The sequence below is a fragment of the Bactrocera tryoni genome, chromosome 4, assembly GCF_016617805.1.
Source record: "Bactrocera tryoni isolate S06 chromosome 4, CSIRO_BtryS06_freeze2, whole genome shotgun sequence".
Lineage (NCBI taxonomy): Eukaryota > Metazoa > Arthropoda > Insecta > Diptera > Tephritidae > Bactrocera > Bactrocera tryoni.
Genome location: NC_052502.1, coordinates 15,001,339 through 15,025,409, shown reverse-complemented (window position 1 = coordinate 15,025,409; position 24,071 = coordinate 15,001,339). Strand labels below are relative to the sequence as shown.

The 24,071-nt window shown below is 40.3% G+C and overlaps 1 protein-coding gene across 1 annotated transcript in view; it reads right to left on the bottom strand.

Moving 5' to 3' along the window:
* LOC120774125 overlaps nt 1-24,071 on the bottom strand; it is a 231,230-nt gene that overhangs the window by 34,702 nt on the left and 172,457 nt on the right. The window contains exons 5-10 of the mRNA XM_040103496.1: nt 13,783-14,713; nt 7,734-7,939; nt 5,086-6,528; nt 4,648-4,860; nt 2,482-2,680; nt 1,709-2,412 (exon numbers count right to left, since the gene is read on the bottom strand). Coding sequence (XP_039959430.1) covers nt 1,709-2,412; nt 2,482-2,680; nt 4,648-4,860; nt 5,086-6,528; nt 7,734-7,939; nt 13,783-14,713 — 3,696 coding nt within the window. The remainder of the gene's footprint in view (nt 1-1,708; nt 2,413-2,481; nt 2,681-4,647; nt 4,861-5,085; nt 6,529-7,733; nt 7,940-13,782; nt 14,714-24,071) is intronic.

The window sequence follows — 24,071 nt, the reverse complement described above, 5'->3', positions numbered from 1 at the left end:
CATCCACTCAGATAACAGAGCGGCGATATTAGCCTTGAACTCATTAATAGTGCGTTCCGGGTAGATCAAAGAGTGTCTTATCTCGCTATCAATAGCATCGAGTGTCTTTGTGGCAAGACTGGTCAGTGTGCCAGGCCACAACGGAATCGCAAAAAAGGCAACCTAGAACCGCTATCGTTAGAAGGAGAGTGGCTCGGTGCTCCCATATCCTCTTGTTTTCTACTGCTAGATAGCTGAGCTTCACGGAAGATTGGCTAGCGCTGGGGCACTATCGGTACATGCGCTGCTGCAAAAGCCTTTTGGCCCAAGATCGATATCTCACCAAACTGGCGGGAATGAAAATTATTGTCGGTCAAATTTTGCATCAATTTTTTTCAGCAATGCTGGCCTTGACTTCCTGCTGGTCAGAAGGTCGCTGTTTTATCAGCTTCGATGATTGAAAGATCATAACAGATAGATTGACGGCGTTAAAGTGACCAGTGACCATTTGACTAATCCTATCATTGATATTATACGAACGAATAACATCTTATAAGTACAACTTGTTATTTAAGCAACTGGCAACGCAATAGGCTCTTAAACTGAGTGAATCCTCGCTATTCCGCTTGTAATACGGGGCATCCCAAGTTACTTTACAAGTTCTACTCAAATACACGGATTTTCGTGATCGTTTAGAACTAAAATTCGTTGTATTGCCTTATCTTCCAGCGTGGAGTGGAATAGAGGTGAGGAGGGCAAATTTCGATTTAAACGTGATAATCAAAGAGAAGGTACTGCTTTTTCAGCAAAATTAAATGCCAGAATCGCCTTCCGACTAACAGATCACATCAATTAAAAGAGGCCTTCATGTTCTGCCAAAAAGCAGACATACTATATGAAATATATTTATATACACAGATAGCCAAGCGCCGCAAGAATTAAGGTTTCATCGAAGAAGTAAGTATGCTTTGGTTTATTAGTGGGCCTGCAATGGGTTTCAGGACACAGTGATATTACTGGTAGCTTTCAATTTGACTTCGGTAAGGAGGGAATATATACATATGCATCTGTGTACTTGTAGACATTTAATCGACCAAAATGTTACAGCTAAAGCTGAGTCTCGAGCCCTGACTTGTTCAACAAGCAGACAAAGGTGGCTTGAATGGAATATGCCTAGGTCGACCAGAACGGCCACTGAAATTTAAAAGTAATGACATAAGGACTCTAGCAGCAATGCTAATAGATGGTTGTCTTCTCACAAGACATACCGGGAGTCTGGGTACACCATACAATGACTATTGTTGAAGTTGCCAAGAGGTAGAAGAAGAACTGAATGCAAGTCTAGAGGAAACAGTTTGAAAATAGGCGAACTGTCGGTAGAGCGTATTACACATTCATTACACTCTTTGAGCACATAATTGCGTAAGGATATTTTAGTGTCGGTTGTTTCACAATGAGCCTCCTGAAGACCTGGGGACGTCTTCTAAGCAATATCTAACAAAAATAGAAATATTCTATGATATTTTTGAACTGAGTTACCGAAAACTTGCTGATGAGTATATTGAATGAGATGTTTTATAGTAACGAAATGCTGTTGACTTCTTTTCATAATGTAAGACCAAGTATAATCGAATAGAAATTAGTTGACATGAGGCGCGTTATGAGCATACTCGAGTTACTTGTAAGCAAATGTGTGATTTTATTGTGTTTTCTCAAAAATAATACTCACTATTCTCCATATAAGTCTTTGCCTTAAAGCCGCCAAAATGATGCGAGTAGTCGGAGACGAAATGCAAGCCCAAATAGGAGCCGGTGGAGACGTGACGCAGCAGCTTCAGTTTGGAACTCCAATCGCCGCACAGGCGCTTCGGCAAAGCGTTCGTTTCCGCATTTGCATCCGAACGCAAACGATTGTGATGATTCGTTGGATAGTTGGGATTGCCATGTGGATAGTCGGGTGTCTGTATTAGGTAATTCGTGTGCGGTCGGTAGAGACTCGAGAAGATGTGCAGCAGTTTTTGATAATTCGTTTGCGCGAGATTGTAGTTGTTATAACTATTCGAATACAAGTAATTGTTGTTGTTATTGTTGTTGGTGTTTGTGTTGAAATTCGCATTCGCATTCGGATTTACATTCGTATTTATATTATTTACAGCATTCGTACTAGCATAATTTGTATAAGTATTAGAATAAGCGTTCGCATTAGAATTACTAGATGTATATGTAGATGTAGATGTAGACATAGGCATAGTATACGATGAACTAAGGCTAGGTTTCTCATAAGAACTTCGCTTTCGAAATGTTTTATTTATATTTATATTACTTTTACTACTATTATTTATATTTAGCATGTTTTTGTTTTTGGAAGATTTTGTAGTTTTGAAATTATCGTAGTGCGTTGGTTCGGTAATTTCCAAATAGTCATAGGTACAACTGTGTGAAGTAAAGAAAGGATGACATTTCATATAAAACATTATTTTTGTTTATTTAAAGTTTACTCACCCCGCTTCGTTCTCGATCACCAGCTCTTCGAATTCGATGACAACACGATAGCCCGTTGGTGCCGTTATTGTTATAAAACAATTCGCATTGTCGGGATATTGTCGCGGAAACGACGGACTCCAAATGGAGGCGCGCGGATGTTCCTTGGTCAATGAGACCGTCTTATTGCAGTCATTTATCCAACTTCGTCTCAAGGAATCTGTGTTATACAAAGAGTAATTATTAGAGGCTTAATCCAAGGTGATGCAGGCATAAATTTTGCCTTCTTAGTTAACGAACTTTGTGTTTCCTATGAAATCAAAAGGATGTTTTGCGGAGTCTACTTTAACACGAACAGAAATATTTGAGTTACACAAAAAAACCAATGAAGGTCGTGAAGCCTTTGGCGATTATATCGAAATAGTACTTGAAAATCGTCATATTGGCATCAGGGAAATAGCAGAAAAACTCAAAAGCTCTTATGGACTGATTCAACACATTTTGGTTACTGTTTTGCGTATGAAGCGTACCAATATTAGACTCCTAATAAATTACCAGAATCTTTTGCTCGTGACTGGCGACGAGACGTGGGTTTCTTGTTCTTTTTTTTTACGGTAGGCCCAAGAAACGTGCTGTTTCGACGGGTTTGAACCATAGGGAGAGGGGTATCAGATATGTTAGGTTAACAGGGCATGCAAAGAGGTGGTTAGTGTCATGCGTGGACTCGTTGGACATATGTTTGATATGTCAGTGTCAATTCTGGATAAATAGAAGTTTAACCTGCTATAGTATCCAGAACGAAGCTGTGCAAGGGTCACTCTCCATTCTTGCGGCAAATCGAGTTCTTCGTCTGCAATGGGTGGTGGTTACGTCCGATGTCTGGTCGGCGTAGTTGAGTAAGGACCTCTTAATGCTTCTATCGGGGAGGTTCCGCTCCAAACAGGGATAATTTCTGTGAAAGCACAACAGCAGAAAATGCTTAGAGAGGCGTTCATTATGCTCCTTAATTGGTAGCACACGGACTTTACTTCGTAATTGTTCGATGGGAGACATCAAGAGTGTTCTGACAAGTCTATAGCTTTCCTGTCTGCGTTTCACTTTATCCAGGCGACCATATTGGTGCGGCGTAGTTAAGGACCGGACGACCTATCGCCTTGTATGTTGCCAACAACGTTACTTTGTCTTTTCTCCATGTGCTATCGGCTAGCAATTTGTTGCGGCTCTGTACTTTGGCAATAATCAAATCAAATATCACACCTAAAATCGTAGGGTTATTGACAGTCGGAATCTTAACGCCATCGGCTGCAATATTAAGGTCAAGTCTTTACTCCTTCAACCAGTTTGTGAATATGGTCGCTGTGAATTTAGTGGGGGAGAGTGTTAGGTTGCGTGCCACGAGAAAGCAAGAAAGTTCAGAAGAGTGTCAGCTTCAGTTCAGGAGGGAGCGTAGATTTTTCGATGTCCTGTAGGGTTGTGTGACTGACTCTGCCAAAGGCTTTTGACAAGTCCAACGCTACGAGGATCGCCCTCTCGCCCGGTTAAGGCCTTTAACTAACTAAGCGTTTATGACGCTAAGTGCTGTGCACTTTTCGGAAGCCATGCTGGTGGTTTGCTAGGCTCAGGTGGTGCGTGAAGGTCGGGAGTAGTAAGGCCTCAAGTGTCTTCACTACTGGGTAGAGGAGAGTTAACGGACGATAGAACTCCACTTCGTTGGCGGGTTTCACACGTTTCAGTAGTTCTCTCCTAATCCCCGTTCTCTTACCATCCTAACGGTGATTAGGTACTCGTTACAACAATAAAAATAATGTGCCGTGGATTTATGAATATTATGTCGAAACTGTCCACCACTCAAGTGAATGGCGCTCCAAAACCGAAAAAATCCAAAATTCGCTGAAGGCACGGAAGGTCAGTCAAGCCGAGGTTTATATATTTCCTAATTGTATTTAAGTTTCGCTAAATCCGGACCGAATACTGTACGTTTACGGACGAGATAATGGGATTCATTTCAGAAATTGATTACTACATTAAAGGTAGTTTCTTTCGAGAACTATAAAATTACCTTTATCTGCAATCTTCATCAATGAAAAATTGAGAATTAGAGACACTCCATTTCAGCTCTATATTTAAATGATTTATCCTACAAAGTTTTTTTCCATTTTTCTCCTTACTATTCTTCACACAACTTACCATCGCTCATCGGCCGCTCACAGATGAGAAAATTCTTTGCACTGCAATCACGATCATTCCACATAAAAGTGCCCGTCAATGGACTTCGATTGGCTTGTATACCCGGTGGTGTACGAAAAAAACGACGTAACTCTATGCAATCTTGACTGCTGAGACCATCATCGTTGGGCTGCTTATTGTAATGACTGTGTTCCGTCCATCCTGGAAACCAGTCTGCATAAAAAGAGAAAGAGAGAGAAATTTAATATGCCATGGATACAGTTTATTAGAAGCTAAACTGTTTGACAATGACTTTCGGATAATGTTTTTGACAAAAGAAAACTCATATAAATAGCCATAATCCTTTTGAGGAGGAGTTAACCTAATCAAACTCTCCCCTCCGAGCATTTTAATTTGTAAATACAATAATAATCATTCATATGTCCATTATCTACTCACTTGTGTACTGGAATAGCAGTCCGTCGCTCCAGCGAAAGTCTCCCTCATAGCTGCTATCCGAGCCGCCGACCCAATAGGCGTTCTGATCATCATAGCCGGGGCTACGAAAAAGGATTTCATGTATGACTTGTTGTTGTTGCTCATTACGGATGGAAGCCAAGTGACCGCCCAAGTTTACGCAATGCTCCTCCGCATCTGGCCACGACATGGCCATTTCAATGGCATTTATGCAAAACTGTTGAATGGCAACCCAACCGAAGTCACAGCTAGAAACGAGCTCCGCAATGGGTTGCGCCGCATATGACAGATAAACTGTGGGCAGTGAGGTAATGGGCGCATTTTGACCGATACCCGACATCGTGTCAGACATAAACATATTGTTGTTCTTGTAGTTCATACGCGTCGCCTTGAAGAGATGTATGTTGAGTGTATTGCCAGTTGAGGTTAGAAGAAAGGCTTGCATACGATTCGTATCGTTTATGCAGTAAGACCAACGTGCGGAATCGCTTTCGAATATTTTAACGATAACGCCATCACAGTTAGAGAGGTCACTGGCTCCTTGCAGCGACTTGCCGCTCGCAGCGAAGCTGAACTCTTTGATTTTGCTCTCCATAATTCTGAGGAAGCCATCCAATGAACTAGTGGAACGCTTGTTGACATGCTCACGTGTTGCATTATATGCACGTAGCGTGTACGAGCTTTGCTCTTGTGCTTGCGTTCGTGCCGCCGCTTTGGGTTCGGCGCGTCTAAAGACCGTCGACGTTGCAGCGCCACTTTTTTTACTACTCCCGCTACCGCTACTCAGTAGTGTCAAATTTATGCGCTGAGTGTCGATTTGTATACCCTCGGTGGTGTAGATATTGAACATGTCCTGTTCGCCAGCAGCATTCAATTGTATGCCGTCGTTCGGCTGTAGTATCGCGCTATCGTTGTTCGTCACGAGTGTCAGACTTATGCGATTGCCATACGGCAGATGTATACGAAAGTAACACTCGACCGCATCACGCATACTCGGTCGTATGTAATACTCACCCGTTTGATTGCTTGTCGTTATATTATAGCAGTAGTCGACGAGTTTGTAGCTGAGGCTGAACATTGGACTTTTATGGAAGTGTACTGTGGTGTGGCTACGCACATCGAAGTGATAGCTGCGATCGGCGGCGTTGAGCTCCTCCAGCTTGCCACACAAACGCGTCCGCTCATTGAAGCGTATGTAGCCGCCACTGTTGCAGGGCACATTCAGTCGTTGGAGCTCGACGAGTATACCGGCCGGTGGGATGTCGCCATTTGCGGCACTCGCAGACCCAGTTGGGTTGTTCTGGTTGTGTTCAGTCTCAAAGAGTCGATACGGAGGGAAATGTACGGTACAATCGATGCTGTACAATGGAAGTGCTGTGTAGTCCAAGTTTCCTCTCGTGACTTCACGCAACAGCAATTGGCAGTCTGTGTGTGGATTGAGAAAGGGAAAGAAATATAAGCAGTATGTTTTTTCTAAGCCTGTCCAAATGTCAAAGTGTTGTGTAGTGTTTCTTAAAAGGATGAGCGTTTCTCATGAAAATCACGGTAGTCGTATTGACTATCAAATACTGAAAAACGGAACCATTCCAGACATAAAGCTCTGGAAAGCTCTAAAATTCTTACTGAGATCTTAAAAATTGGTGCAACGAGTTTCGAAGTGCTTGTACGTCGGGTTTTGATGAGATTACCGAAAAATTGTTACCACGAGTTTACGACCTCGTATTGGTAGTTCGCCAACCTAATGGATATTCCACGTAGTTTCATGAGCGTCGACGAATCCCACATCGAGACTAGGCGAACCTACTTCGAAGACGACGAAGACTATCCTATCGACCGGAAAGATGATGGTGACTTTCTGCTTTGTCCACGGTGATGGTGTTGACTATCAGAATATCGAAAAACTGAACCATTCCAGACGTAAAACTCTGAAACGCACTAAAATTCTTAGCAGAGTCTTAAAAATTGTTTCAACGAGTTTCACAGCAGTTTTACGGTAGTTTTTGTTGAGATGACCGAAAAATTGCTACCACGGAGTATAACGTGACAAAAGTGTATGATGTCATATTGGTACATCGCCAATCTAATGGATTTTCTAGGTAGTTTCCTGACATTTAATGGATTTTCTAAGTAGTTTTCTGACGAGTCACACAACCAGAGTAGACACCACAAGTAGGCAGAAGCGGCCAAAGAACAGTCAAAACAGTGGACGTTATACGGCGAACCTACTTCGAAGAAGGCGAAGACTATCCTATCGACCGGAAAGGTTTTGGCCACCTACTGCTTGGTCCACCGTATTCACCAAATTTCACCTTCTTTTGCTTTTAAACATGAAAAATCCACTCGCCTGGCAGAAACTTGGGTCGAATGTGGTTACTTTGCCTGCCACGGAGCCCTACGTATTTACACTGAACCAATTTATGCAAAAACACGAAGCAATCACTCATACGTTCTCTCCCTGAACAAACTCCCACGCATCCAAAATTTCGAGCAATTAAAAGACTTAAAAACAATTTGTTAAGTTTTCCACTTGTACTTCGTTGTAGTGTTGTTAAAATTTCTTGTAATTGTTTCTTTCACCTTCGTTTCGGTATTTATTGCTTTTGTTTTTGCAGTGCTGCTGTTGTACTCACCTTTGCGTAGTTGAAATTTAAAAGTTTTTTTGAACACCACATGTTGTGCGTCGACTTTAATGTTGTTTCCATTGTTATTATTGTTGTTGCTGCCGTTACTACTGTAACCACTGCCATTGGCATTGTTCATGTTGCTGTTATTGTTGCTGTTGCGACTTCTTGCGTCCCCAGCACTGTCACTCTCAAAAGTCGCACGAAAAAACACTCTGCAAAAAAAGAAAAATTGAAATGCGAAATGAAAAGTAAAGAGAGTAAAAAGAATTGAGAAAACAAATAGAAATGAAACTTTTTCAGTTTGCAGCCGCTCAGGTCCAAGTTGCAACCATAAAATATACTTTCTTTGAAATTCAACGCATTACCGCAACGGTGGCGAAAAGTTGAAATGTGGCCAAGTTTAATTTGGCTTTGGAGTAACGCAATGTCGAGAGTATTTTGCTCGGAATTCTATTAAAGTGTAAGTTTTAGTGGAAACACAATTAGTTTTTTCTATTCAATTGGCTTCAGGAATCTTGTGAACTATTTTTGCGTGATTTATAAGAAAATAGTTATCATTCATATTAATTTATAAGTTTCTTTTACTATTAGAGAAGAGGGAGAGCCGAAAAACAATGACACTATTGTATCGTACAGATAAGGCCTTGGATCGTGCACGTTCTGAATTATTATTACTAACGTAATCTCTCTTTTGATACGCATATGTTTGTAACCGTTAGAGCAAAGCAAATATTCTCCACCGTTCTCTATAAGTTATCAAAGATGGTCTTGATTCGGCTAACCAACGGGTATGAGGTACTTTTTTCAATAGTTTTTCTTTGACAGATGAACTCATGATCAACATAATCGGCCTACTGAGCGTGCTATTCGCAACACAATCACTCATCCTGAGACCCAGCATTCATTATTGGATAATATTCGTCCGAGTAGACCACGTCCAGCACGTAGTGACGAAAATATAGCAGCCGTAGCTGAGAGTGTACACGAAGACCGTGGAGTGTCAATTCGGCGCCGTTCACAGCAACTCGAACTGACGCATGGAAGGTTTTGGCGCATTTTACGTCGAGATCTTAAATTGAAAGTGTACAGCTTATGCAATAAATGAAGCCGCTCGATCTTTCCAAGCGATAACGCTTCGCTCTAATGGCTCTTGAAAAGTTCCAAGAAGATCCGACGTTTTCGAGACAAATTTTGTTTAGCGTTGATGCCTATTTTTGACTCAATGGGTATGTCAACAAGCAAATTGGAACGAAGACCAACTTGAAGAGATTCAAAGAGCTGACATTTCATTCTGAAAAAACAACGATTTTGTGTGGTATTTCTTCAAAAATGATGCCGGTGAGAATGTAACCGTTGACGGCGACCGTTTTTGCACCATGATAACCAACTCATTGATGCCTGAAGTTGAAGCTCGTTATCTCAGCGACATTTTATTTTAACAAGACTGCGCCACTTCCCATACATCGCATCAACCAATGGATTTATTGTAAGAACACCTCGATGAACAAATAATTTCACGGTTTGGTCCGGTCGATTGGCCATCAAGTTCGTATGATATAACACCGTTAGACTTTTTCCTGTGGAGATATGTAAAGTCTAAAGTCTATGCGCACAGTCCCGCTTCGACTCAGACCTTGGAGCAAAAACATCACGCGTGTCTTTCGCCAGTTACCAGTCGAAATGGATCATCCGAGACGTAGCCGCGGCCAACATTTGAAACGGATAATATTCAAAAAATAAATGCTAAAGAATGTTATTTCGAATGATAATAAACATTTGAAATTTGAAATTTCTGTATTTATTTCTTAAAAAAAAAGTAGGGACTCTCGTAATGGATTACTCTTTAGTGTTTTCTGCAATATCTGTGCTTTGCTGAAATTAATTTGGTGAGATCCTTAACATAATTTCTAATTTAAAAGGCAAATGCCAAAGGCTGTCATCCTAAACATAGTGTTTCTTTATAAATGAAAATCATTAAATGACAGTCACTTCTGAAAAAACAAATATTTTAAACGTTGGACAAGCAATCAAATAAGATAGTATATTTATAGCGAATCCTTCCTTTGCAGAAATACATACCGATCTGGTTAGTGTATTTATAAGAAGTCTTCAACAATGTTCTACAACTTTACTGTCTGTAGATAGGTGCTAACAAACAATGGCGATATATGATTCAGCTGATAAGTTTCTAAATGTGTGGATGCAGAAGTCAAAAGGAAAATCTTATACTATGAAAGAAAGAAGGAGTCAAGAAGGTGGCTTTATGAAAGCGTAAGATATCTCTTTCTTACTAAAATCACTAAAATATGGGGCAAATTGTTGCACTAGACCAATAAAAGTGAACTGTACTAACGCTGCACATGAAGCAATCGAAAACTCCACAGTTAAAATTTAAAGCTTTCCAATGGTATTTATCTTTTCCTAACCCAAAATGTAGGGAATAGAGATTTATAGCAAAATGCATTGGAATGCAAAAATGTAAGTTAAGGAAGGATCACCAAATTCAGAGCGCTCGGTTTTGAAATTGATCTTGGAATACTCAACTGAATACCTTAACCTACCAGATTTTGTAACTATTTTTCAAGTGGAACATGTAGGTATTAAAAGCAAATAAGAAGCATAAGAACAAGACAATAAAAAGTAGTAAAATTCGCCCTAGATTGATGCTCGGAAGGTCGGTTTATGAATTATCCAAAATCTGAGTCTCCTGGCCACATATATGTATACGAAGATCAACGATAGGGCAGTTCAACTGACTTATCTGTGACATTTTCTCAAGTATACTTTATCTATAAAGTTTTGAGATTGAATATCATATAAACCGAGTCTTGGTAAAGAATCTTTAAGAGATAAGCCCAAGCCACTCTTTTATTTCCACATCAGAGTTTTCACAGCTTAATTTTCAATGCATATAGTTATGCAAGTTCCAGGTAAAATGATAACGGTAGCTAGTCAATATCGCCTTATTTATGTAAGCAATCAACATCAGCTTGACTTACCAAACTAAATTTCAAAGATTTCCTCAACACATTGCTATATTCTTACAGTATGCTCACACTACCAGCACTCCCGCCTCAAATTTGGCTTTACTACCGCATGCGTTGGCTCCAAAGCCATCGAGACAATGCTCTTGACAGAGCTGTGTCAACAAACCACAGAACTTAGATGTTGGTACTAAATTCACTTTGTCGGTTAATTGCGTATAAATAACAGTTAATGATGCTGTTCATTTCGAGTAGTGCTCATGTACGCACTTCAGCAACAGATCTTCTCGTAATTAAATGCGTTTTACTAACAAATGATGATTTAATCAAATGGACCCAGTGCCGCTTCCTCTACAAAGTAAATTAAATTAACTGCGCCACTTTGGCCATTCCGCTCGTAAGGCAAACCACAATTATGACCTGGCAATTATCTGCTCATTACACGTATATGTACTTGTGTATACTATATGCTCTACACACACTACTCCTCTTACGATTGTGCGTTGCTCTTCTGGCCTTGCCACATTCGAAGCAGGCGCACAATTATGATTCGTTTACTAGAGTAGAACAAGTAAGAGGAGAAGACGTAAACTTGCTCTCCCGCAAACAGACAATATATACTCGTATTTATATATATTTTATTCTCCTTGCTGGTGAGAACTCTTATCGGGCAAAGTTCTCTGTGTAATCTTGAATACTCAGAGGAACTTTGTAAATATGGTTTTCCTAACTTGAGTGTTTCTTGGTAGTCTACTGTACTTATATGAGCTATAACTGTACCTAAATTTATACAATTGCTATTTTTTCCATATATTTTTTCCTCTCTTAATTTATAGGATGAGTGAGGCTTTTTCGGCGGCCTAGTCCGTATATGTACTTTCTCTAACATAGCGATACCGTGAATTAAAAATATAATTTACTTTAAGGAAAGAATTATTTACCTTTAGAATGAAACGTCGATGCTTTAGATAGAACTTATAAAAATATTATAACGTCGAGTTTAAGATTTCGTAAAAGAGGCCGACATTTTAAAATTGGAGGTGAAGTTTGCTGAAACACAGGGTTGCATCACTAGAAAATGTTTGTTAGAAGGAAAAAGAAAAAACGTTAACTCCGGCTGTACCGAAGCTAATATACCCTTCACAGGTGCATTTCTTTTAGTAACTATGTGTTCAGTTTATATGGAAGCTATATGCTATAGTAATCCGATCAGAACAATTTTTTCGGAGATTATTTTATTACCTTAAGCAGTAATCCATGTCAAATTTCGTCACACTACGTCAAATGCAAAAGTTTTCCATACAAGAACTTTTTTCCGATCGTTCAGCTTGTATGGCAGCTATATGCTATAGTTTACCGATCTGAACAATTTCTTCGGAGATTACATTGTTGCCTTAGAAAATAATCTGTACCAAGTTTCGTGAATATATCTCGTCAAATGCAAAAGTTTTCCATGCAAGAACTTGATTCCGATCGTTCAGTTTGTATGGCAGCTATATGTTATAGTGGTCCGATATCGGCCGTTCCGACAAATGAGCAGCTTCTTGAAGAGAAAATGACGTTTGCAAAATTACAAAACGATATCTTAAAAACTGAGGGACTAGTTCGTATATATACAGACAGAGGGACAGACAGACAGACGGACATGGCTAAATCGACTCAGCTCGACATACTGATCATTTATATATATACTTTATAGGTCTCCGACGCTTCCTTCTGGGTGTTACAAACTTCGTGACAAACTTAATATACCCTTTTCAGGGTATAAAAAGGTAGAATCTCTCACTGAAAGTGGTCCTTCAGTTCTATGACACCATAGTCAAGCCCATTGTGTTCTATGGAGTCTTTATGTGGTAGAGGGCACTAGAAAATATCACATTTGCAAGACGGAGCTCATCAGTTTGTGTTGTGCGGTGAGGTTCACTCCAACCATGGCACTCAACGCCAACAGTGCCCATAAACATCGTCGGAAGGTGTATGGTTGAGAAAGTTGCTATCAGACTCAGAGAATCTGGGTTCTTAAAATAACACGTATGTGAACACTCGGATATCCCCATGCCCTTTGACTTCATACCAGATTATTAGGAACATGGTGTCGCCAAACCGAACTCTGGCGGCTCCGTCTCTGCCCATATACCGACGAGGGAGTTGTTCGTAGGAAAAAGCCGTTGGGGGAAGTGGGGGAGTGAGCTTCTTCCTTTTCTGAGGTGAAGGCTGGTGAAGGAGTTTACTGTCAGTAGTTCGCTGTCAAATTCAGCTTCAGACTTCCTAACTATTGCAATGTCTTCCAAGTCGAGGTTTCATCTATTAAGGTTGCAGTAGAGCCACTGCTCCGGAATGCGTCCTCCTTCAGAGAAGTGACCATCTACTCAGATAGCAGAACAGCGATAGTAGCCTTGAAATCATTAACAGTGCGTGGTCAATGGGCTGGTCAAAGAGTGCCTAACCTCGCTATAGATAGCATCAAGTGTCTTTGTGATCCAAGTGTAAGCAAGCCCTTCTTCACCTGATCTTTCCAACGGAAAAGATTTATTCTGCTTCCTTCCGTGGAGTGTTTTCATCCATTCGGAGAATACTTGGTCCAAGGCAGGAAGTCATGAGCTGCTTGAGCCATATGTAAAAGAATAATCTCTGGTCACTCCTATGCGAATGGCGCTCAAAGAACTTTTCTTACTTGTGTGAATTTCTACACACGGCTCCAACCTTTTACTTATCTATAATTGCCTCCGACTTACCTGATCTATGCTCTGCGTTTAATAAGTCCCTGCATGACTCTATAACCACCTCTTTGGATGCGCTATGAAACCAACTTTTCTAACGCTCTTTTCCCATTATCCAAACCCGTCGAAATTTTATAATTTAATTATAATGTTTAACAACACCTTAAAAGCAGTTCAAAAATTTTCACCATAAATTTAAATGTATTGAAATTTTCTACTCTCTCCATAAAGCCTAAATTATCCTGGTCTCAAGGCACTTGAACACCCACACACACACATGCGCTTTACCCACAACGGCAGACCTTAATGCTTATTCATCTGCAATTCTCAAAGGAACCTTAGTTGACTCACCTGAATTCGATGGTATCATCCTGTTCGCATAGCTCATTTAACATCCAGAAGCCCAAAGACTCTGTGTGCACTTCGTTTCCGTTTGCGTTGTGCTCATCCCTCACATTCGCACCGCTCCCACTCCCCGCACCGGGTACGCCATGTGCTTGATACTCATTGCTACCTGTGCTGCTGGAGTCACGCTGTCCACGCTGTTGTTGTTGTTGTTGTTGTTGTTGTTGACTTTTCGCGCTACCATGCCATTTATTTTCCGGGCACATTTTTCTAGCGTTCCGACTGCTGTTATTCTGTGACCGTCGATTAGTTGCCTTATCCCAACTTTGTTGCAACCACTTGGTGGCGAACATCTGTTGCTGTTGTTGTTGCTGCTGCTGCTGGAAATGGCCATGGCCACTGCCAATGGCATCGTAATTATGACCGAAAGCGAAATTCTCCTCATCCGATGCCGATGTAGCCGAGTCGAAATCATTTTTTTCCGCCTCGAAATCCCGACTGTCATCATCGCCAGCGTCAGCATCATCGCCGTTATGGTTGGCTCCGTTGCGCTGAAGTGAACTGAACCATGAAATTGGCAACTTGTTGCTCGCCGCTGCTGAATGGTGATCAACAAAACTGCCACGTTCGCGACCGCTTAATGTCGAAAGTGTTTCTACGAAAAATTCCCCCGTGTAATGCAGCTCGTTGCCACTGCCGCTGCCGCTGCCATCACCACCGTCAGGGCCGCTGTCATTGTCATTGCCAGCATTAGCCGTATTGCTGCCGTCCCTCATGTCTTCCTGGCTATTCACTTTCGCTTTTGTACTCGTATTCTCCGCGGTGGTGGCTTCTACAAAGGCGGAGCCGCCTAATGGCTGCGTTTGTGCGGCATCGGCTCTGGTGGCACGGCTGGCTGCCTTGGGCGTTGATGGCTTGGCGTATGTCAGCAGACGCACTGGAAATATGAGAAGCACAAATTATATTTACTTTTATTTGCCATTTGCCAGTGAAATTAAGTTACAACATTGGCTTAAATGAAAAAATGCAATAAAAGTATAAATTGCGGCGTAGAGACGTGGAGAGATTTTAATTTCAATGCGAAAATATAAATATACGGGCATTTTTGCTGCGGATGCGCCTATTAAATCGAATGAGCGAATATAAAAATAAATAGTTGGGGGTAATTTAGAAAGATATCAGTTTGAATCCATTCTTACATATATGCCCCCGTTGACGTCATTGCTTGGTGCCGTTAATTTGAATGAATTAATCAAAATACTATTAAACAGAAAATGAGAAAAGATGTAGAGAGAGAGAGAGAGAGAGCGAAAGAATGACAGTGGGATAGGAAAATTGTCTGTCACTTAGCTTCTCAGTATTCACCAAGATTTCAGGAATATCAAATACCTCTTTGTTTGAGGAGGTTAACTTTTCGCTGTCAGCAAAGTCCACATTTCAATGCTTATAGCAGTTCCAACGGAACACTGTTCGACTGGGATTTATGCGTTAAGATCGACCCGCAACAAGTTGCGTCAGCTGTTTGGAAGATCGAAAACGAGATCTATCTAGCCGAATACCCCGCCTTTGCCAGATAAAGGTAAAAACATCTTGCATCTCACACTTTTAGACGTCGAGATGAAATAGCGGAAATAAAAATAAAGTACCTGAGTAGATTTGTGATGGGTTCAGGGCACATTTGCCGATAGCTGATATCCAACTACAGAAACTCGTAACAGTCTAAGTGTGATACCCCGCTTTGTTGAGGAATCAGCCATCTAACTTAAGCTATGGCTTTAAGTAAATTCAAACCTGATTCTTTCCACGGCCATTTGTCAATAACTAACAGGAATTTTTAAGCGAGCTATTTTATTAGGTTTTTATTTAAGAGGTGCGATATAGAGGTCACATTGTACTCATATCATCTAACTCGTAACAATATTTGGGGATTTTCATTGATGTCAAAGGACAAATAGTGGGTTTTATAAGACCTAGATCGCTTTCGAACTGATAAATTTCATGAAATGCTTTTTGGACAACTCTTTAAATAACTTTTGAGAGGTATTTTTTAGTCCTAATGCCATTTTTGTTACTTCTTTAAATGTAATGTGCCTTCCTAGACATCGAAGGTGCTTTTGCAATGCGTCTCACACAAGTACAATTAGAGTAAAAAAGTAAAAAGAAAGAGGAACTCCATTGCGCCGTTCGATGCAAGCTTACTAGGATAGCAGAGACCACTGTGATGTCGGCTTGGTAATATGAGATGATGCCCTCAGGGCTGGGTACTTTCCCCTGTTTTCGGAGCCTCGTAGTAGATGAGCTCCTTTTGGTTTCGATGTTAAGGGTACGCCGAGAACACTCTATAATCGCAAGAGGAAAGTTCGAGAAGGGGATTAAGCTGACCAAACGGACGGTGCAATACGGTTGGGTTATATATTGATTTGTTGAAAAGCGATCTCAGAATATCTGATAAGATCGCTATGACTTCAGGAGCAGAATAGCCTATCAGTTTGCAACAGTCTGTATTATAAGCTGTCTAAGTGAGATCCACTTTTTAGGATCAACCATTTAATCTAACGTAACTTAACCTAACCTTATCTGGGTGCCGGAGCATAAAGAAGTAGCCGGTGCGATAGCAGTCTGGTGCTGCTTTGAAGATGGTCAGATCGGTCCATGTATTGCGTAGTGTCCATACCATAAAGGTGCTGCTCCGCAGAAAGGAAAGTGTGGACAGAGAAAGATACAGCTAGTAAGTATTCGCCATGTAAAGTTCCTAAAATTGGTTTTACCATCTAACAAGGTTTAAAAGCATCAGAATTCTCCCAAACATAAAACTTCTACTAATCGTATTCTCCACTGCACATTGCAGCCTCAAGAAGCACCAATATAGGCATAGCCTCTGCCAATTTTGCGACATGGAGCTAAAAACTCATGAGCACTTTTTTCTAGACTCCACAACAATCTGTAGACGCAGCTTAAAATCTTTTGGATTCATAGAGCTAAAAAGAGGTCAAATCACCTCAACAGTAGCTAGCAATTTCCTGGAATTAATCATAGTGCTGGGCCTTTAATAGTGCGTGGGAATGAGGAGACGGCATAATAGACTTTAGGTCGCTGTGCATGCTTCAATTGACTTCATCTTAATCTACAATTTTTGGACTGAGGAAACTTTTCAAAGGTACTGAGACGAAAATTGCTATTTTCCAAGTTTTACTTTCCTATGCTCCGGAATGGGTTTCTTTGTTCCTAGGCTGCGAGCATCTCCGCGAAGAGCTTAGTCGCGTATTTAAGTGAAATTCAACGTCTTTATAATTAGTCATCACTTAGGACCTGTTACTCACATTTGGAACTTAAATGTATACAAGTCTTCATCTAATTCTTAAACTTAGTTCGTGGAAGTTTTTGTCTGGTGTAAAGGTGAATAATTTCTTTTCTTTCTCCAGGCTGGACAAGGAAGCACAGAAAATGGGTCTGGCAGTGAACGAGGGCAAAACGAAGTATCTCCTGTCATCAAACAACCAGTCGTCGCATTCGCGACTTGGCACTCACGTCACTGTTGACAGTCATAACTTTGAAGTCGTAGATAATTTCGTCTATTTAGGAACCAGTATTAACACCACCAACAATGTCAGCCTGGAAATTCAACGCAGGATTGCTCTTGCCGTGCTACTTCGGACTGAGTAGCCAATTTAAAAGTAAAGTCCTCTCTCGACGAACAAAAGCAAAACTCTATAAGTCGCTCATAATTCCCGTCCTGCTGTATGGTGCAGAGGCTTGGACGATGTCAACAACTGATGAGTCGACATTGCGAGTTTTCGAGAGAAAAGTTCTGCGAAAGATTTATGGTCCTTTGCGCGTTGGCCACGGCGAATATCGCATTCGATGGAACGATGAGCTGTACGAGATATACGACGACATCGACATAGTTCAGCGAATTAAAAGACAGCGGCTACGCTGGCTAGGTCATGTTGTCCGAATGGACGAAAACACTCCAGCTCTGAAAGTATTCGACGCCGTACCCGCCAGGGAAGAAGGGGAAGAGGAAGACCTTCACTCCGTTGGAAGGACCAAGTGGAGAAGGACCTGGCTTCGCTTGGAATATCCAATTGGCGCCACGTAGCGAAAAGAAGAAACGACTGGCGCGCTGTTGTTAACTCGGTTATAATCGCGTAAGCGGTATCAACGCCAATTGAGAAGAAGAAGAAAGGTGAATAATGCAACTTCTATATATCGGATAATGAACACATTTGCTCATCTGCCACCCCAGAACTTTACTTTTGAGAAAAGACCGCTCTTGTTGAAATACCATATAACAATGAAGGATTTCAAGCGTTTGTAGTTTATGTGCAGACTATTATTCATTATATCAAGCAGCGATATAACGCTGGAAATTATTTAAAATTAATGTATCTATTTGAAATGGGAAGATCTTCTTAGATTGGACCTTGCATTGCCTATAGTCATAATTAGCTTATCTTTTTAAAGAGCTGTGACTGAAGGCAAAAACGTAAAGATATCTTAACAACTCTCAGGAAGGCTTGGATGACACTCAAAAATCTTACATTGGTTAACTTTGAATGATTTCAGCAACTCAATCAGCAGGTCCACTTTACTTTTTACCGCTAGCGAAATCACCGAAAATTATTCCATTTTTGAGTTAGACCAAAAAGGCATCAAGCTCAACTTCCAATATTTTAATTTTGAGCTACCAATCCCTTACTATACTACGAATAAATTAGAGAAGACTAGGCCGATAGTCTTAGTTACTAGTTGCCTTGCTAAATGTAATGTAATTATTTATAAATACAGTTCATAAAAATAAATAAATAAAAAATAAAAAATTAGAGAAGAGAAACTAAATTCAGCAAAATTAATCAATTTCAGTTCTTTCTCAGCGTTCGAAAATAATCAAAATTCTATGAAAATTTCTAACAACATTAAATGAAAACACACTCATAACCCAATCCCCAACACATACAAATGGAAAACTAATTGCCGCTCGCAACGAAAACACTGAAATATTTATTACCCAATTACAATTTGTTGAGCTGCACATTATCCTCTTTTATCCACTCCTCGTTTGAGTAAGCATAGTGTTGAAATTCTGCGCACGTAAAAGCCAAACAACAACAACAGCAATAATGAAGGCGAACCAAGTTTAATATCAACGCAGCATTCTGGTGGCAGATGAATTTATAGATTTGCACCTTTTTCAACTTTTTTGCCTTTTTTTCGCAACAGCTCTAAAAAAATTGGGACGTACGAGTATGTGTGCATGTTTGTGTTTATTAACGAAATATCTGCAAATGACAAAGGCAAACAGGCTGCACAATCATTGGCATGGAAGCTTTATAACTCTTTCCGTTTAAAAAATGGTGAGTAATTTTATTCAAAAGGCGCTTGGGTCAGCTGAAAAATAAATGCCAAATAAAACTTTTGCATTTTGCATTGAAATGAGCGCTGAAGTTCGTACGTGACCAATGTGAATTTAAATTAAACTAAATATTATTTTTGCACTTTTTGCTGAGCTCTTGGATATAGGGTGCAAAAAGTAAAGTTTTAATTTTTTAGATATGTATATTTAATGGTTTATGAATAATTTAATAATAATAACGTTTACAAATCGTTCAACTTTATGACGAAAAGTCACGTACTGTAAAAGATGTGTTTCACGCGATTTGCTTAACTTGCGGTTAATATAATCGGCCTACTGACCGTACTGTACGTAACACCAACGCCAATCTTGAGCCTCAGCTTTCATTGCTGGATTATTCAATTCGATCAAATAGACTGCGTCTATCACGCAGTGAAGAAAATATAACAGCCGTAGCTGAGATTGTAGACGAAGCCCGTGGAGAGTCGATTCGGCGTCGTGCGCACAACTCGGACTGACGTCGAGATCTTAAATTGAAACTCTATACTATAAACCTTGTGCAAAAACTGAAGCCGCTCACCATTCCCAAGCGACATGGCTTCAATCTAAGGGCTCTTAAAAAGTTTCAAGAAGATCCGACGTTTTCGAGCCAAATTTTGTTCATTTTTTTGGCTCAATGGGTATGTAAACAAGCAAAATTGCCGCAACTGGAACGAAAAGCAACCTGAAGAGATTCAAGAGCTGTCACTTTATCCCGAGAAAATAACGGTTTGGTGTGGTTTGTCGGCCGGTGGAATCAACGGTTCATATTTCTTCATGAATGATGCCAGTGAGAACGTAACCGTCAATGGCGACCATAATCGCACCATAGTAACCGACTATTTGATGCCAGAAATTGAAGCTCAAGATCTCGGCAACATTAGGTTTCAATAAGACGGCACCACTTCCCACCTTCGCATCAACCAATAGATTTATTGTTAGAACACTTCGGTGGGTAGATAATTTGACGTTTTGGACCGGTCGATCGGCCACCTAGATCTGGTGATATCACGTCGTTAGACTTTTTCCTGTGGGGATATGTAAAGTCCAAAGTCTATGCGCACAATCGCGCTTCGATTAGGCTTTGGATCATAACATCACGAGTGTTGTTCGCCAGTTACCAATTGAAATGTTCCAAAGAGTCATCGAAAATATCTGAAACGTAACCGCGGCCAACATTTGAAATAGATAATTTTCAAAAAATAAATGCCAAACAATGTTCTTTCGAATGATAACAAACATTCCCCATTAAATTTTATGTTTATATGTTTTTTCTTTAAAAATGTAGGCAACCTCGAAATGGATGACTCCAGCTTACATAAACTTATTACAATGATTTTTGCTACTATGAATTATTATAATGCCATAATGGCTCTCTCCCTCTCTCATGCTCTGCTGCTATACAACTATTGTAAGACCAATTCGGCTCTACGGTGCAGTAGTATGGCGGCTCTTGAACTGTTACTTAACCTGCCACCTATTGAGCTCTTGCGCAGCAAAATCGTCCGGATGACTACTGGCTGCAGGAGAATTTATGTACGTAAGGAACCTTCGGGCATAGCTCGGTGGGTAATGTCGGTTGGGCAAAGACCGACTACATGATCCAACGTTTCGAGTGTGAAAGAATGTTGAAAGCAAACATAGAGAAGATGGTTGGCGTAAAGGTATGTTAAGTATGCGCAACACTCTAAACACTTATATGGATGGCTCGAAAATGGACGATGAAGTTGGTGCGGGAATGTACTGTCCAGAGTTAGTCATAAGGCAGTCTTTTAAATTGCTGGACCACCGCAGTATATTTCAAGTTGAGGTCTTTGCTATTGTGAAAGTCGCTGAGCTGGCCTCTAATGCACCTGCTGGCAATTCCAGAGTCAACATCCACGTAGACAGCCAAGCAGCCATCAAGGCAGTAGCCTCGTATTTCATATCAGCCAGAAGCGACTTGGTAGGCAGTGCAGCAGTGGAAGGTGTTGCTAGAAGCAAGCAACTTCACTTCTACTGGGTGCCAGGCCACAAAGATATCGAGGGCAATGAAATAGTGGACGAGATTGCCAAGAATGGTGTACGGCTAACACCCGAAAACATGATCAACATTGGGAAACTTGGAAAACCGCATGTATTGTCTATACGACGATCTGGACAGAAGCATGGTAAAGAAAATCAAAGTTCGTTGGAACAAGCAACTTGGGTGCAAAACTGCAAAAGTCGGCTGTACGCAAAATTCCTATTTTCACTCGATAGAATAGACTGTAGGACCTAGAAACTGAAGTTCATCTGGTAACGCAAAGGACCAATTCTGGTCTATGTGTGGCGTATTGGCCTACCAGATTAACCTCACCTAACCTAACCTACTGCTATTATGTTTGACACGAACTTAACTTTTACATTTCTTATAAAATATTTTGTGACAATGAGATAGCTTTTGTTAGCATTATATAGAAATAATGAAACAATACTTCAGTTTCAAAAATGTCTTATTCACAATATTTTTGTTTTAAAATAATAGCATTTATTTTAGCATCAATCATTCAAAGTTAAGAACTTTTTCCTTAATATTTGAATGTATGTATTGTATATGTATGTGAGTACTTAGGAACGTTGACGCTGCTATGTTGCTTTGAGAATTTGCATTCACCTGTAATTGACAAGCATCCACCATAAGTGCATAACTCTGTAATTACATTGTGGAATTGAGTGATCTGCTGCCAACTTAGCTGTCAACTCGAAAATATCCAATCCCAATTTACTATGCCCATTCAAGTTCGTCGTTGTGACTGCTTGTTGCATTTGCCTAAAGTATGAGTAAGTACATTGCAGAAATATGCGACTAAAAACATTGACACTTACAGTGTCGACATAAGGGTGTGTCCGTACGTGGTGGAAACTGAAAATTCACTGAGGTGAGAATTGAGAGGATTGGTAGAATCATTCTCACACCTATTTTCTAATGTAAGGCTAGTTTTGTATTCTTATGTTTATAATTTGATATTTGACGAACTAAATGAATGTTTTGCTCAAATATATGCACTAAAATCCGATAAAAATATATGACTATGTCAAACTTTCCAAAAATAGGCGTGGCTTTAAGATATAAACTGACTCAGAAACACATTGAAATGATAAGGGATTCGAAGTAATTCTTCTTTACATAACTAAACTATAATTTTCATAAATTTTTTCTTCATTCGACAAGACACTGAACACTTCTGTACCACCCTAATACACTAAAGCGCTTGGGGGGCGATTGTAAAAGTAGCTCAAAATGAAAATGTCACATTGACTTCGACATCGATTGCAGTGTTGACAACAACAAGTGGCAAGGACACACAACCATACATATACACGCGACAAGCCCTGAAGCCCATAAATATGTTTGTATGTGCAGCGACAAGCGAATAACTGTTGTTGATGGCACTGCATCATTTGTTAAAGCGCTTAAGCCCCGTAACCCCGTCAACCCCTCCTACAGCAGCGCGCAACAGTTGCTTTGAGCGATTGTGTTGAACAAATCAGTGCTTGCCACAAGCGAATTCCACACTTGATATGAATGTGAACAATTTTAATGAGCAGCTACTCAAGCATATTCGTTTCCAGAGAATACCGACATGCAGACTTCGATTATACTTGGTAAATTGAGCTGTTGAATGCATTTGCAATATTGCCACCAGGTTACAGTTTACATTGTTAGATTATAACTGTTTTTCATAGCGTATGGTTTCTATGTAATTCGTGCATTTACACGACATGCTGCTTGGTTGATTGGTTAGCTCGTTGAAGGTGTTGTGTTAGTTACGTGGAATTCAATAATTTTTATAGCGATAGTTTTAGAAAGCGAGTTGTTTCAACAGGGTTACAGCAAATGCAGAGGGATGATAATATTAAATTGGGATAATATACTGAAATAATAAAATATATGACTCTTTCACATACTTCTAGCAATAGAAAGCACCGTGGATTTGAGCCTCCTAAGGCAGATACCAACGTAAAACCACATTGGATTCTTTCACATACTACCCTTTACAGGATTTATATAACGCTGGTTGCTGTAGTAGCCGTTCGCTCTACTTATGGTCCATATAATCGGCCTACTGAGCGTATTATTCGCAACGCCATCATCCATCTTGAGATCCATCATCCATTATTGAATAATATTCGAACGAATAGACCACGCCCAGCACGCAGTAGCTGAGAGTGTACATGAAGACCGTGGAGACGCGATGCAGCGCCGTTCACAGAAACTTGGACAGTCGTATGGAACGACTTGGCGCATTTTAGATCGAGATCTTAAATTGAAAGTGTACAAAATACAGTTTCGCTTTATGGGGCCTTGAAAAGTTCCAAGAAGATCCGACGTTTTCGAGCCAAATGTCCGACGGCGACATTTGGTTTCAACAAGACGACGCCACTTCTGACACATCGCATCAATCAATGGATTTATTTAGTTAACATTTCGGTGAGCAGATGATTTCACGTTTTGAGACTGTCGATTGGCCACCAAGATCATATTATATCTCACCGTTATACTTTTTCCTGTGGGTATATGAAAGTATAAAGTATGTGCGGACAATCCCACTTCGATTCAGGTCTTGGAGTTAAACATCACGCGTGTCATTCGCCTGTTGCGAGTCGAAATGTTCGAAAAAGTCATTGAAAATGGGACAATCACAAGATATTCATCAAAAAATAACACTGGCCTACACTCATTTTGGTGCCTAAGATTTTATACCTGATTTTGGATGTATTTTGTGAGTTGATACGAGAAAACAAGTCACATTTTCCATATCAGCTCTTGTTCATAAGAAAGAAGAAAAAAACATCTAGTAGCGGGAATGTGGGTCTTCCTACCTACTATACCGACTACTGATGCGCACAGAGCTGCACCAAACCAAACATTTTTTTTTAG